The sequence below is a fragment of the Chiloscyllium punctatum genome, chromosome 12 (assembly GCF_047496795.1).
Source record: "Chiloscyllium punctatum isolate Juve2018m chromosome 12, sChiPun1.3, whole genome shotgun sequence".
NCBI classification, from domain to species: Eukaryota; Metazoa; Chordata; class Chondrichthyes; order Orectolobiformes; family Hemiscylliidae; genus Chiloscyllium; species Chiloscyllium punctatum.
The window spans coordinates 40666646-40683710 of NC_092750.1; the positions used below are offsets into that span (position 1 = coordinate 40666646).

The 17065-nt window shown below is 40.1% G+C and overlaps 1 protein-coding gene across 2 annotated transcripts in view; it reads left to right on the top strand.

Annotated features, from left to right (window-relative positions):
- Positions 1-17065, top strand: part of LOC140483808 (receptor-type tyrosine-protein phosphatase gamma-like) — a 706675-nt gene that overhangs the window by 590061 nt on the left and 99549 nt on the right. For both annotated transcript variants that reach the window (XM_072582431.1, XM_072582432.1), the window contains one exon: positions 4865-5003. In XM_072582431.1, coding sequence (XP_072438532.1) covers positions 4865-5003 — 139 coding nt within the window. The remainder of the gene's footprint in view (positions 1-4864; positions 5004-17065) is intronic.

A 17065-nucleotide genomic window follows, 5' to 3' on the forward strand; every position in this document is an offset into this window, starting at 1 on the left:
CATAACAGCCAGTGTTTCAGCAAATAAAATGACTTAAGCAAGGCCTTTTATTTTCTTAGTTTCCCAAGATGTGGAGGTGCCAGTGGTGGACTGGGATTGACAAAGTCAGAAGTCACGCGTTGCTGGGTTATAGTCCCAACAAGTTTATTTGAAATCACAACCTTTCAAATTACCACTCCTTCATCAGGTCTTAAAGTTTGTGATTTCAAATAAACCTGCTGGACTATAACCTGGTGTTGTGTGACTTCTGACTTAGTTTCCCAAGCTAAAGAATAGCTCCAATTTTCACTGATATAAATATTATGAAACCAGCTGCACATAGAACATTCATCAGGAAGATTAGCATTTGAATCATTGCTAAAAATGACATATTTATATTCTTTGGGGCATCTATCCAGCTTAGGAAAGTATTTATCAAGCGTATGACCCACTAGATCTTAATGCATTCTCTCTTTGAAGATGCTGCATTAAAATATTAAACATCAAAAGTAACATTCTATCTAATTTCAGTGATCAGTTCACTTGGCCAATAGAAATCCTCAACTGTTCAGTCTCTTGTTTCAATGTTACTTCATTTCTGTGTGATTGACCAGTGCAATTCACTGGGATGGGAATAACGATCTCTCAATAGATTATTGATTTACAGGTTTTCTGATCTGCTGTGTTGAGTCTCTAAACCAATATATTTAGTATCCCTACAAACCAGATTCACAATTTCAAATCTTGCTGTAATCTTATTAATAACATATTTCTCAAATTCTGCACCAGCATTCTGTATGAAATGATCAACGTTCATCATGACGTTACCTGAAATAAAATATACCTAATATAAAATTGTGGGATTTGCTTTTAGTTTTAACAGCTTATTTTCAGCATTCCATGCATTTCAATTATTCAGGCAATAGATGCATTTGTTTGGATTCCATTACTTTTCTTGTATGTGCTGCCTCATCCTGTAGAAAGGAATTTAGTGCCAATGATGTACATCTTTCATGAATACGTGGCCAAAAGAGCTAAAAAGATTTTCACAATTCGTTTGCCAGCTTTGGGTGCAATTGTCCTTTGCAGAGAGGTTGTACTGTATTCATTGAGAGTTTAGAAGAATGAGAGGTGCCCTTAATGAAAGATGTGAGATTCTTAGAAGGCTTGACAGGGTAAATGTTGAGAGGTTGTTTCTCCTTGTGGGAGAGCCTAGGGAGGGCATAATCTCTGCGTAAGAGGTCACTCATATAAAACAGAGTTGAGACAGAATTTCTTGTCTCAGTGGAACCAGTGGAATTCTTACAGAGGGTTATAGATGTTAGACCGTTAAGTAGGTTGAGATAGAGAGATTTTTAATTAGTAATGGAATCAAGGATTATGGAGAAAAGGCAGGAAAGTGACTTTGAAGATTATCAGATGAGCCATGACCTCACTGACTGACTCAGTGGGTTGTTTGGCCTACTTCTGCTCATATATATATATTTATCTATATTCCCAATCGATGTTCAAAGCTCCAAACAACTGTCCTCACTTTGGCCTTATAAGAGCCACTTATAGGGATTTTTCCGTACAAACCTACCTTTTGACAAAATCCGGTTGCCCCTTCCTTATCCAATTCCTTGGAATAAACTCCATACTCTCTTTGACTATATATTTGACATCTCATTAAGCTCCTGGATGAGGAGTTTCTTTATTCCCCTTCTTTTTGAAAAGGATCCCTTCCTTGTGAATGCCATTCTCTCAGACCAATTGAATTTATCTTTTAAAAGGAGCCAATTTGCTGTCTTGACTTAACAAACGAGTGAGTTTAGTATTTACTAAATGTAAAAATAATTCATCAGACAACACAGATATACATAGATTAGGAATAAAAAGTGAGTCCAAAATAAGATTCAATGACAGACATAACGGTCGCTCTGAGTGATTTGGTGAAGGTTAGATGGTGGCACTTTGATAGTTGAATGATGGATTTTGGGATATGTGGCTTTGCAATTAATTGAAATCCTTTGTCCTTTTGTTTTGATGTTTGTTAGCTAGCAGTTCTCATATATATGACTGGCTTGCTTGATTTTGCATTTGCTTCTTACATTCAGAGTGGGAGGTTCCATTTACTTGTAAAACATGGTTCTTTGACCATGAATTTCACAGCACAATAGCACAAGTTCAGACTAGTACACATGGATCTCAGTTCACTAGTATACCTTCTTCCACTAGCACACAAAGTTATAGTTAATTTTTGACCTTTAAGGACAGAACAAGAAGATATCTGCAAGAAATGGCTTTCAGCTGAGATGGGGACAAATATTCAGTTCAATTGATATCTCTTCCTGTTGGGTATCTCTTTCTCCGTTTAAATTGTACTTCACATTCCACCAGCAATATTAAATGTGTTCATCACAGGACTTTGCCAGACACCAATTAATTTACACCTACAGTCTTTTTTTTTGTCTGCAACAGTGCTCTTTTAGAAAACACATTTAGAATTAAAAGTTTAAAAAATGTCCATCATACTTCAGCATTGTGACCCATTGTCATGACAGCAGTAGAAAATGTGGGTTTCAAAGGTGCTGTTGAATGTCCTTGCTGAGTTACTGCAGTGCATCTTGTAGATGTAACACACTACTGCCACTGTGAATTTGTGATGATGGGAGTGAATGTTGCCTATGGTGGTTGGGGTATCAAGCTGGCAATCATTGGACTACACTGCTGTGAATTGTGTTGTGCTCGCATGCGTTGATGGAGCTGCACCCATCCAAGCAAATGGAGAGTACACCATCATGCTCCTAATTTGTGCCTTGTAGACTTTTGAGGGCAAAGGACAAAGGTATCTGTTGCAGATTTCCTACCTTTCGACCAGCTCTTGTCACCACAGTATTTAAAAAGCCCTTAGTTTAATTTCTGGACAATGGTAAATCCGCAGGATGTAAATTGTCAGAGATTCAGCAGCAATTGGCCAGATTGAAATTATCCAGATTTTCATGCACAGGAGCTACTTAAGCAATTTTCCTCATTTTAGATGCAGATGCTGGTGTTGTAGTTGCACTCAATTGCTTGGGTAGGGTGTGGCTAGTTCAAGAGCAAATGTCTTCAGTACTATTACTAACATTTTGACAGGGTCTGTATCCTTAGAAATGTTCAGTGTCCTAGAGTCATAGAGATAATATCCCTCCAAACCCTTCAAATTCATAGACCCATCATGATGCCTTTTAAGTATTGCAATTGAACTAGCCTCCACCACTTCCTCTGGCAGCTCGTTCCGTACAAGTACCATCCTCTGTGTGAAAACGTTGCCCCTTAGGTCTCTTTTATATCTTTCCCCTATCACCCTAAACCAATGCCCTCTAGTTCTGGACTCCCCCACCCCAAGGAAAAGACTTTGTCTGTTTATCCTATCCATGCCCCTCATGATTTTATAAACCTCTATAAGGTCACCCCTCAGCCTCCGACATTCCAGGGAAAACAGCCCCGACCTATTGGTCCCATCCCTATAGCTCTTCAGCCGTGTCTTGATATCAGGTTGAGTAAATCAAATTGGCTAAAATCTACCATCAATGATGCTTTAGCCTTATCTCTTGTACCGATGTGCTGGGCTCTTCCATCATTGAGACTGGGGATATTTGATATCCTGTTAATTGTTTAATTGTCTAGCACCCTTCACAAATGGCTGTAATGAGACTGCAGAACTTGGGTCTAATCTATTGACTATGAGTTCATTTAGCTCTGTCCATTGCATGTTTGGAATGCAAGTTATTCTATATTGTAACTTTGCCAGGTGATATGTCTATTTTTTAGGTATGCCTGATGCTGCTCCCTGATCTATCTAGTTCTGTTGCTTTGTTTAGTCATTGTAGCAGTTTTTTTTGAGTGGTTTGCTAGGCCATTTCAGAGGGCCTTTAAGAGTCAACCACATTACTGTGGATCTGAAGTCACATATAGGCCAAACAAGGAAAGGATGGCAAATTTCCTTCCCTAAAGGGCATTGATGAACCAGCCAAGTTCAACAGTGAAAGTGAATACTAGATGGTTGCAAAATAATGGAAGTAGAAGCCACTTACAGTTCTTCAAACAAGGTACTTACCTTACCACTGCATTAGCCGAAATTAGAAAATAAAATCGTAGTTCTTTTTTCAGCAATATATCTTAAGTTAGCTTGAAATTCTTGCACCTGACTGAGAAATTATGGTATCATTTATAAATAAGTATGGAAGGAAAATTAATTGACTAACAGATATTGTATTTCTAGTTTTGTTGCAGAGTTGATGTGCCCTGATAAAAGAGCAAAGAGGCAAATATGAGAAACTTAATATTTTAAATATTAAGCCTTTGTGAATATTATTATAAAATTAAAAGGGATATTTAAGGGAAACTGTTTTACTACTCATGTTCATTTATATAGGATTTTACCTCGGCTTATAGTTGAATGCCAGGATCAGAATTGTCAGTCTGACAGTGCATTCATACAGAGTTTGACACTGACCTTGCCTCATTAGCAGGTTCATAATGATGTCTACTATAGGGCGTTGATTACATCAGTGTGATGAAGGACTGTAATTTGGAGCAATAAATGTAATTTTTATTTAAACAGAAAATAGCATTCAACATTGTGTCGCATTTGATTGTTATTGAAGCTCACAGTATTGTTTATAAATAACTGTGAATATCATCTGAATGGCATTTTTATTGCACTTAAATCTGTCTGACCACAGGAATGATCTTGCATAACTCAACAGGTAAGAACACGAGAAAAGGTAGTTTCTGCTGTTTGCTATGAGCAAGACTGTGCTGTTCTACATTATATTATCATGCTGTATGTGCAGTAAGATTGTGTTCTAATATTTCATTTTTATGTTTCTATTTTCCTTCTGTTTCTGGACTCATGCAGAAGACAGGTCATCGTCAAGTATGGCCACACAACCATACTCACCCTCCAGCAAGATGGAATGGATTATTCCATTGGTGGTTGTCTCAGCTTTGACTTTTGTCTGTTTGATTCTTCTCATAGGCGTGCTTGTTTACTGGAGGTAAGATTTTGAGCCTTTTGTTTGCAGTTGCCAAAGCCTAACTGACTTGATGTTTAAGCTACATCAGCTTTTAACTTTTGCTATCCTTTTTCAGTAAAACCTAGTGGAAGGAGTGATGACTTGTTTGTCTCTTCTAGAGTTCGTGCTTTTGTTTTACCTAGCTGAACCATCTGTAACCACTGAGAATTTATGTTTTAACAATTAAGAAGAGTAATGTTCAACAGAAAATGCAGATTTATTTGAAATCATGTGGGTTGTTTCCAGAGGAAACTGTAATCTTTAAACATCTCAGAATTACTTTGGCATGGGTATTATCTTGCACTGAGAATTCAGTAGTTTTTTGGCAACATTTTTTACATTTCTAGATCGCTCCATACAATTAATACCAACTCTCTGAGAATTTATGTTTTCTAAGTGGATTAAATAATAGTAATTATGGCTGTGAGTCATAAGGTTGTGAGTTCAAGCTCAAGCAGGACTTGAGCACATAATGTCGGCTGACATTTCAGCTAAATGCTTGAGGAGATATTCTCTTTCCAATGGGAAATTAAACTGAAGCTGTATCTAATAGTTCAGATAGATGTAAAAAATCTTATAAAATTATATTTGAAGTCAAGCAACATGTTTCGTGCTATGATCAGTCAATTGTTGAAGGAAGATATTCATCATGCAGTTCATGATGATGAGAAAACTCTATGATCTGCAGGCAAGTTTGGTGCACACCTTGACTATTTATCTTCAAATCAACTGTGAGCGCTGCTGTTCCATACATCAGACCTTTGGAACTACTATTCAATGGGGCATGATGTTAACAGTAACAAGTCATGGGCGACATGGTGGCACAGTGGTTAGCCTGCTGCCTCACAGTGCCAGAGACCCGGGTTCAACTCCCACCTCAGACGACTGACTGTGTGGAGTTTGCACGTTCTCCCCGTGTCTGCGTGGGTTTCCTCCCACAGTCCAAAGATGTGCAGGCCAGGTGAATTGGCCATGCTAAATTGCCTGTAGTGTTAGGTAAGGGGTAAATGTAGGGGTATGGGTGGGTTGCGGGTCGGTGTGGACTTGTTGGGCCGAAGGGCCTGTTTCCGCACTGTAATCTAATCTAATCTAAATCATTTACTATGATAAAGTGATTATTGCAAAATAACAGTTTGTCTAGGGCGGATGTTTTGAGTATGTTGGTTATGGAATATTTAATTGAAGATCTAGTAGAAGATTGCAACAGTAAGTGTTTTTGGGTGTTTTTCTGTAATAAATTGATGTAACAATCAAATTAGTTTAGTTTACTGTGAAAAACTGTGAAAAGAAGGTTTCCCAGATTAATACATGAAATGGGGTGGGTTGTATTATGAAGAAAGCTTCAGCAGAGAAGGCTTGTATCCACTGAAGTTTAGAATGTAAGAGGCAACTTAATTGAAACATATAAAACCCTGAGAGGTCGTGACAAGGTTGATTTAGAGAGGATGTTTCCTTTCTTAAGATAATCTAGAACTAGGGGTAACTGTTTAAAAATAAGGGGGTCACTATTTTAAATAGAGCTGAAGTGAAATATTTTCACAGAGGGCCTCGTGTCTTCAGAACGTGTTTCCTCAAAATGTGGTGGAAGTAGAGACTTTGAATTTTTGAAGGGGGGGGGGTGGGATGGATTCTTGGTGAGAAGGGTTGAAGTATCATCAGGGAAATGTAGACCTAAAGTAACAATCACATCAGCCATGATCTTATTAAATGATGAAGCATGCTTGAGGAGCTGAATTACCTAGTCCTGCTGCTTGTTTGTATGTTCATATATGTTAGAAATCATGAACCAGAAAAGCCAGTATGCAACAGATATTAGAGAGCTTCAAATTAATTTTCCCTTCTACAATACAAATCAAAAAAATTGATTCAGATGTGTAGTTCCTGTCAGAGGTTTAGAAGATGTTTAAATTAATTTTATAGGAAAAGTGAGGACTGCAGATGCTGGAGATCAGAGTAAAGGGTGTAGTGCTGGAAAAGCACAGCCGATCAGGCAGTATCCGAGGAGCAGGAGAGTCGACGGTTTGACTATCGACTCTCAAGATGTTTCCTGATGAAGAACTTATGTTCAAAGTGTCGACTCTCCTGCTCCTTGGATGCTGCCTGACCTACTGTGCTTTCCCAGCACCACACTTCCGACTCTAAATTAACTTTCTGTTTGAATTTTCTGGCATTTCCCAAACCAAATTATAAAAAAGAGCAAGGCAAAAATTAACTTCTACTTGTGAGAGCTATTAAAGATGAAGTTGGACACAGAGGTGCTGTAGTTAGTATCATATTCAACACTGAATATTGAAAATCCACTTAACATTACACTAATTGGAATTTAACAGCAATCAACAGCATCTAAATAGTTATAGTACAATATCAATTGAAATGTATCACTATTTCAGCATAAGCTAGGTCTTACTTCATAGCAAGCAGTTACTTGGATTGGGCTTTCAGTACATGTTAAAGATATAATTACTAGATTTCCAATACCAAGATGGTGACATGAGCATAATTTAGCTAAACGTTTTTTTGTAGCTTCACAAGTACTTCCTTTTGGGCATTTAGGCTCCACCACTGACCATACCTGAGGACAATTATAGTCCATAGTAATTTTTGCTTTGGACATAAATTTCTGTTCTTGGCTTTAGCTAATCTTGTTATTTATGCTGTTTGATGTATTTAATACTATGAGACTTAGCCATTAAACAAACAATTGTTTCAGTCAAATTTTAATTTTTCTGAACCTTCACACAAACTCTGGGTTATATGTCTTCTCATTGTTATGAGGGCGAGTTGAAATTTTAAGAAAAATGTTTGAATTTGGTGTCTTTGCAGTGATAAGCAAAAGCATACGCAATGCTTCAGGAACTTTGTCACAAATATACTTACTCAGAAAATGATTTATGTTAATTTAATATAGAACGTAGAAAAGTACAGCACAGAACAGGTCCTTCAGTCAATGATGTTGTGGCAAAGATTAGTCATGGTCTATAAAAAAAATAACCTAACCTAAACACCCCTCAATTCACTGCTGTCCATTTGCATGTCCAGCAATCGCTTAAATGTTCCCAATGACTCTGCTTCCACCACCACCACTGGCAACACATTCCATGCATTCATGGGCAACTCTGGAGAATTCAGTTCAAATCCCACTGCAATTAGTGGAATTTAAATTCAATGAATAAGATTGGAATTTAAGATATTGCTCTGTAGTGATTGATGATTTGAGCATTTGAGCTATAGGGAGAGGTTGAATATGTGAGGGCTGTTTCCCTGGAGCATCGGAGGCTGAAGAGTGACCTTATAGAGGTTTATAAAATCATGAGGGGCATGGATAGGATAAACAGACAAAGTCTTTTCCTTGGGGTGGGGGACTCCAGAAATAGAGGGCATAGGTTTAAGGTGAGAGGGGAAAGATATAAGGCAACTTTTTCACGCAGTGGTGGTATGTGTATGGAATGAGCTGCCAGATGAAGTGTTGGAGGCTTGTACAATTGCAACATTCGAAAGGCATCCTGGATGGATGTATGAATAGGAAGGGTTTGGAGGGATATGGGCTGGGTGCTGGCAGATGGGACTAGATTAGGTTGGGATACCTGGTTGGCATGAACGCATTGGACTGAAGGGTCTGTTTCTGTGCTGTACATCTCTGTGACTCTGTGACTTTATGATGATAACTCTCTGCATAAAGAATCTACCTCTGACATCTCCTCTATACCTTCCTCCTAATAACTTAAAACTATGGCCCCTCGTGGCAGTCAATCCTGCCCTGGGGAAAAGTTTCTGGCTATTGACTCTATACATGCCTCTCATTACCTTGTACACCTCGATCAAATCAGCTGTCTTCCTACTTCTCTCCAAAGAGAAAAGTCCAAACTTAGTCAACCTCTCTTCATAAGACACGCCCTTCAGTCCAGGCAGCATCCTGGTAAACCTTCTTTGCACCTTCTCCAAAGCCTCCACATCTTTCCTATAATAGGGCTACCAAAACTGGACACAAAATTCCAAGTGTGGTCTCACCAGGGTTTTGTAGAGCTGCAGCAAAACCTCGTGGCTCTTAAACTTGATTCCCTCTGTTAATGAAAGCCAAAACACTATATGTTTTCCTAACAACCCTATCAACTTGGGTAGCAACTTTGAGGGATCTATGCACTTGAACACCAAGATCCCCCTGTTCCTCCACACTGCCAAGAATCCTGTCTTTAATCCTATATTCAGCTTTCAAGTTCAACCTTCCAAAATGCATCACTTCACATTTATACAGGTTGAACTCCATCTGCCATTTCTCAGCCCAGCTCTACATCCTGTCAATGTTGCGCTGCAACCTGCAACAGCCCTCAATACCACCAACGGCACCTCCAGCCTTTGGGTCATTGGCAAATTTACTAACCCACCCCTCAACCTCCTCATCAAAGTCATTTATTAAAAACTACAAAGAGCAGAGGCCCAAGAACAGAGCCCTGCGGGACAGCACTCACCGCTGAACTCCAGGCAGAATACTTTCCATGTATACCACTCTCTGCCTTCTGTCAGCCAATCAATTCTGAATCCAGAGAGCCAAATCTCCTTGTATCCCATACCTACTGACTTTATGAATGGGCTCACTATGGGGAACCTTATCACATGCTTTGCTGAAGTCCATATACACCACATCCACTGCTTGACCTTCATCAACCTATCTTGTCACTTCCTTAAAAACTCAATAAGATTTATGAGACATGACCTGCCCTTCATAAAGTCATGCTGACTGTTTTTAATCATGCTATGCTTTTCCAAATTGTCATAAATCCTATCTCTCAGAATTCTTTCCAAAACCTTGCTGACCACTGACATAAGACTGACTGGTCTGTAATTGCAGGGGTTTCCCTATTCCCCTTCTTGAAAAGAGGAACAACATTCACCTCCCTCCAATCCTCCGGTACAACTCCTGTGAAGAGTGAGGAAGCAAAGATCTTCTCCGGCGGCTTAGCATCCTCCTTTCTCACTTCCCGGACCAACCTAGGATAAATCTGGTCTGGCCCTGGGGACTTATAAATCTTAATGTTTGCTAAAATCCTCAGCACATCAACTTCCTCAATCTCAAAACTGTTCAAGCCTGTTTTCCAGCTCCTCAAAGTTCTCATTCACAACAAGATCCCTTTCCTTAGTGAAAACTGAAGCAAAAAACTCATTTAGGGCTTCCCCTATCAGCTCAAACTTCACGCACAAGTTCCCTACTCTATCCCTGACTGGCCTGACATTCTCCCTGATAATTCTCTTATTCCTCACATATGAGTAAAATGCCTTTAGGTTCTCCCTAATCCTTCCTGCCAAGCCTTTCTAGTGCCCCCTCCTGGCTCTCCTCAGTCCATTTTTGAGCTCCTTTCTCGTAAGCCTATCTAACCATCTGCACTAAGGAGGTTCCAGTTGAATTCACCTCTAACACCAACCCTGCTACATCTGCATTTTCCAAAATCTTCCGGCCTATGAGTTCATCGACCTCCCTACTGCCATTAGGGGGGGTCTATAGAAAACCCCCAATGAGATGGCTGCTCCCTTGCTGTTCCTAACTTCCACCCATACTGACTCAGTAGACAAACCTTCCTCAACAACCTTCATTGTTGGTAGCTGTGATGCACTCTCTGATTAGCAATGCTACACCCCCTCCTCTTTTCCACCCCTCCGTGTTCTTTTTAAATGTTCTCAACCCTGGAACATCTAGCAACCATTCCTGGCCCTGTGAAATCCATGTCTCTGTTATGGCTACAACATCATAGTCCCAAGTACTGATCCATGCTCTAAATTCATCACTCTTATTTCTGACACTTCTTGCATTAAAGCATACACACTTTAACCCCACACTTTAACTGATTCCTTTGTTTCATCACATGAGAAACATCCCTTAGAGATTCACTACATCCTGCCACTGCCCCATCTGCAAGTACCCCCCTCTCAGATATGTAGCTCTGCAGCTGTTTTCCGCTTTCGTGGGTTGTTGAGTTATTTCTTGTGCTGTTGATATTCCAGCATGCATGAACGACATCAAGATGAAGGAATTGTGACGGTTACAGCAAGTACTTCCTCATAGGGAATGATGTCCAGCTGTTTGATTTTTTTTAAAATAGCTGCCTGTTCCAATTAGTTCTAGTCAATTTCATATGCCACATTGTTCTCAAAATCTACTTTCTGTCTACATAAGCGATAAATAAATACAGCAGGATGTATATTTTAACATACATAAAATGTTAACTCTTCAAGACTTAGAATACTATAATCTTAAAAGTAGTTATAATTTGGAGATTATAGAGAATCAATCCGGCTTCTCCTGATTCCACATTCAGTAAAGTAAAAACTGTTTTCCTTAGCTGTTTGACTTCTGTCTGTTGCAGTCCATTCAAATGTTGTTAATGAGTCTGCTTCAAGAACCAAAAATCCATGCTATGTGCTGTGATCAGCTAGTCCAGGTTATCAATGGTGTTGAACAATTTTGCTTGTTTCAGTAACGAGACTAGGTAATCTAAAGCAAACCTTAAAACAAACTGCTATGTGTCATAGAGTCATAGAGATGTAAAGCACAGAAACAGAACCTTCGGTCCAAATCGTCCATGCTGACCAGATATCCAAAATTAATCTAGTCCCATTTGCCAGCATTTGGCCCATATCCCTCTAAACCCTTCCTATTCATATAATCACCCAGATGCCCTTTAAATCTTGTTATTATACCAGCCTCGACCACTTCCTCTGGCAGCTTATTCCATTCATTCACAACCCTCTGTGTGAAAACGTTGCTACTTAAGTCCCTTTTATATCTTTCCGCTCTCACCCAACCTATGCCCTCTGGTTATGGACATCCCCACCCCAAGGAAAAGACCTTGGCTATTCAACCTATCTATGCCCCTCATGACTTTATAAATCTCTATTAGGTCACCCCTCAGCTCCCGATGCTCCAGGGAAAGCAGCCCCTAGCCTATTCGGCCTCTCCCTATTGCTCAAACCCTTCAACTCTGGCAACATGCTTGTAAATCTTTTCTGAACCCTTTAAAGTTTCACAACATCTTTCCTACAGGAGGAAGACCAGAATTGCACACAATATTCCAAAAGTGGCCTAACCCAATGTCCTGTACAGCTGAATGTTCTGACCAGCAAAGGCCTGATACCAAACGTTTTATTCACTATCCTGTCTAACTGCGACTCCACTTTCAAGGAACTATGAACCTGCACTCCAAGGTCTCTTTATTTAGCCACATTCCCCGGTACCTTACCATTAATGTATAAGTCCTAATTGCCTTTCCAAAATGCCGCACCTCACAATTATCTAAATTAAACTCCATCTGCTACTCCTCGGCCTATTAGCCCAACTGATCAAGGTCCTGTAGTACTCAGAGGTAGCCTTCTTCGCTGTGCACTACATCTACAATTTTGGAGGTCATCTGCAAACTCATTCACTAGACCTCCTATGTTCACATCCAAATTGTTTATACAAATGATGAAAAGCAGTGGACCCAGCAGTGATCCTTGACACACATCACTGGACACAGGCCTCCAGTTTGAGAAGCAACCCTCCGCCACTACCTTCTCTCTTCTACTTTTGAGCCAGTTCTGTATCCAAATGGCTAATTCTCTCTGTATTCCATGTGATCTAAGCTTGCTAATCAGTCCATCATGAGGAACCTTGTCGAGTGCCTTACTGAAATCCACTGCTCCACGTCCACTGCTCTGCCTTCATCAATCCTCTTCGTTACTTCTTCAAAAAACTCAGTCAAGTTGGTGAGACATGATTTCCCACGTACAAAGCTATGTTGACTATCCCTAATCAGTCCTAGCCTTTCAAAACCAAATACATCCTGTCCCTCAGGAGTCCCTCCAACAATTTGCCCACCACCGATGTCAGGCTCACTGGTTTATAGTTCCCTGGCTTTTCCTTACCACCTTTCCTAAATCGTAGCACTCCAGTCTTCTGGCACCTTACCTGTTTTGAGATAAGGAATAAAACTTGGTCATTGTTGACCCAATTACCCCCTTCAGGAAAGATACTTTTATTTTCATTATGATCATTATACTTTAGTTATTAAAATGAAGAGAATGAAATGCTATGGGCAATATATCGTGAAAGTGATTGGGGGTCTCTGCCCCAGCTATAAAGTCAGTAAGAACCCTGACATGTTCTTCTAGGGGAGACCAGCCATATTAAATACCACTCAGGCACTTAGCTAGGCAGCATCAGGTATTTGCATGGTGAAGGAGTCTGAGGATTGACATTCGCCTGCCAAAGGCTGCCAATAAACAGATGCTGGCAGCTCTATTGAAAGGTGTGGAGGCCATGGTGCAAGTGCTGGACCCTGGCCAGAGATGAGTGATGGCAGAAGATGTTTTGTGAAGGAATTTACAGCAGACAGAAGGTAGGAGGTCCTCCAGCAGAATGCTGGCTCTCAGCAGGTTCCCCCTTGACTGTTGCCAGGTCTAGAACTGAGATCCTTGGAATGACAGGGAAGGTCATAGATTGTAAGGAGTTACCCAAGCAGGCCTGAAGAATTCAGCAAATAGCTACAAACCACTTACCAAATGCTCACTTGGGGTGACTGCCAGATTTCCTTGTGAATATAGCAACTAATTAAGAGGACAAATGAAATTTTGGTCTTTATTGCAAGTGGTTAAAGTGCATAAGAATGGCAGTTTTACACCAACACCACAGGGCATTGGTGAACCAACATCTAGAGTCCTGTGTAAACCTTTGGTCTTGTTGTCCATCAAGGGATATCTTCATTGGGAATAGTCAGAGGTAGATTCATTAGACTTCTTCTGTGAATTAAGGAGTTACACCATGATGAAAATGAATAGTATTTTGGAATTTCTACAAATGAAAGATGATTCTATTGAAACTTTAAAGATTCTGAGAGGGTTTCACAAGACAAATGCTGCAACGATATTTCCTCTTTTGGGAAAATCTGTCAGTAGGGAGCTCAGGTCCAACGAAAAGGTTCACAGAATCCCTACAGTGTGGAAACAGGCCATTTAGCCCAACAAGCCCACACCAACCCTCTGAAGTGTATCTCACACAGACTCATTTTCCTACACTATTACTCTACCTTTGCCCTGACTAATGCACCTAACCTACACATCACTGAACACTATGGGCAATTTAGTTTGCCAATTCACCTAACCTGCAAATCATCGGACTGTAGGAGGAAACCAGAGCACCCAGAAGAAACCCAGACACAGAGTGAATATGCAAACTCCAAATGGACTGTCGCAGATGCTGGAATTGAACCTGGGTCCCTGGCACTGCGAGGCAGCAGTGCTAACCGCTTACCCATCGTGCCACCCGCTCCTATGTAAGAATCAGATGAGGATTTTTTTTTCTTTGAGACATTCATTAGTCTTTGGAATTCCTTTACACGGAGAGAACTGGAGGCTGGGTTGTTGAATACATTCAAGACAGAGTGAGCTCAGTTCCAACGAAAAGGTTCATAAAATTCCTACAGTGTGGAAACAGGCCATTTAGCTCAACAAGTGCACACCTTTTTGGTCAGAAAATGAGTCAAGGATTATGAGAAATAGGCAGAAAAGTTGGCTTAAGGCCACAATCAGATCAAGCCATGATCTTATTGAATTGTGAAGCAGACGCGTACCAAATTTCCGAGGCTTCTATATCTTATGTTCTCTTGATTTTTCTAACAGTTCACAATTAAAATTTAAGAAGTTTAATAATACTGTGGCTCACAGCCTCATTATTATAGTCAGAATATTGAGTGGTGTAGTTGTCATACAATTTCCACCTCCAAAATGGCCAGAATTGTTGGATTAGCGTTTAGACATTTAGTCTAAAGTAAATATGATAAATATTTGATCAAGCAGTGACACTGAAATATAATTTACAATTGGAAATGTATAGAAATATTGACCTTGCCCTGCATGTGGAAGTTTCCTTTGGTACATACAATGGTATATTCACATCTTTTCATTCAGTCTGATTGTCCTGTTCAACACAAAATGCAATTTCCAAATTTTGAAATACATATGTAAATAAGTCAAAGTACTGAGAAATTGCTGATGTGCATTCAGGGAGCACACTTGAAGGAACTCAAATAAAACTTATACAATGTGCAGTGCTTTTCAGGACAACAGACAAAAAATGGTGTTCTCTGAACTCGGGACTTCGTGAAGCTACTTAAAGTGCATTGAAGAAATTAGTCTTTTAGCTGACATTTAGAAACAGACTGGAGAGGAGATGAGGATGCTGAGTAAAACAATTCCACAGAATGCAGACATACTTGGGGGAGACAGCTGCTAGCAATAGTAAAAACAGAGTAAGCGGAAAATTAGTATATGCTGCTGTGCACAGATGAATGGAGTTCAGTGAAGAATTGGCTTAAAGGAATTTGAAGGCAAGAATGATCATTTTAACATTGTTTCCATGTGATATAGAAGGTCAGTGCAACTTGCCAGTGATGGGATGCAAGTCTTGATGCAGCTGAGAAAGCAGAATACAATATTTTGAAAGCACTGTACTTTTTGTATCAGAGAAATAGAAGGGTTGTAGAGGAACATGTAAGAAATTGAATCTGGCGGTGATAAAGAGCTAATCAAACTTTAAGGTAAAAAAGCAAGAGCATGTAATGGCAGAGATGGACAAAGTTTGACAATGGAAGAAGGCAGACGTTTGAACTGATTAGCTGTGGGGGATGCATTGAGGTTATGGAATCAAGATTAGTAATGTTGTTGACATATATACCATTCAGTTGAACAAAGAAACAAGAATGTAGAATGGACTATTACTGTTCCTGTGCTCCAAGCAAATCAGCAGGTCTGCTATCGAACATCCCTGTGAATAATCTGAGTTAGCATTTGGAGTTGACAGTACATGTGGTTAAATGTTGATGTAACTGAAGGAAATGGTTTCTTGACAGATTTGGGGAACTGAGGCTTGTTCTGGATATAATATCAACAATACACTTGGTGGCCATAGGAACAAATGCACAAGGAACAAGAATAGGCCACTCAACTCTTCCAGGTTGCTCTGCCTTTCAGTAAAGTCATGGCTGGTCTGATTTTAACCTCAACTCTACATTCTTGCATACAAAGAAAGAGCATAGAAAGAAGAACAAAACAGCACAGGAACAGCCCTTCAGTCCTCAAAGCCTACCCAGCCACATTTTGCCCTTCCCTTCTAAAATTGTTTTCACCTACTGGATCTATATCCCTCTATTCCCTTGCTATTCATGTATTTGTCCAGGTGCAGTGTAATGCTGCTATTGTGTCTGCTTCCACCACCTCCTCTGGCAGCGCATTCCAGGCACTCACCACCTTTGTGTGAAAATCTTGTCTTACACATCTCTTTTAAATTTACCCCATCGCACCTTGAACATGTGTCCCTTAGTAATTGACCCCTCCATCCTGGGAAAAAACATCATACTTTCCTTTCTATCCATGCCATTCACAATCTTATAAATTTCTGTTGGGTCACCCCTCAGCCTCCTGCATTCCAGTGAAAACAGATCCAGTCTAGCCAACCTTTCTTCATACCTAAAATCCCCAAACCAGGCAATACCCTTGTAAATGTTTTCTGGACCCTCTCCAAAACATCCACATCCTTCTGTACTGTGATGACTAGAACTGTATGCAATATTCCAACTGTGGCCTAACTAAAATTCTATAAACCTGCAGCATAATTTGTCTATCCTTATACTCAATGCCTTTTCCAAAGAAGGGCAAGCATGCCTTAAGCCTTTTTTACAACCTTGCCTGCACTTCCACCTTCAGTGATCTGTGGACCTGCACACCCAGATCCCTCTGCATGTTAATACTGCCATTCACTCTATAATTTTCACTCATACTTGACCTTCCAAAATGAATCATCTCACATTTGTCCGGATTAAACTCCTTCTGCCATTTATCTGCCCATGCCTCCAATTGATCTATATCCTGCTGTATTCCCTGACAATCCTCCTCAAACTACTGAGACCAGCTATATTTTCCTCCAATTTCTGTAGATCATGAACAGCAGAGGCCCCAACGCTGACCCCTGTGGAACCCCACTAGTCACAACCATCTATTCTGAAAAGCATCCTTCCACCATT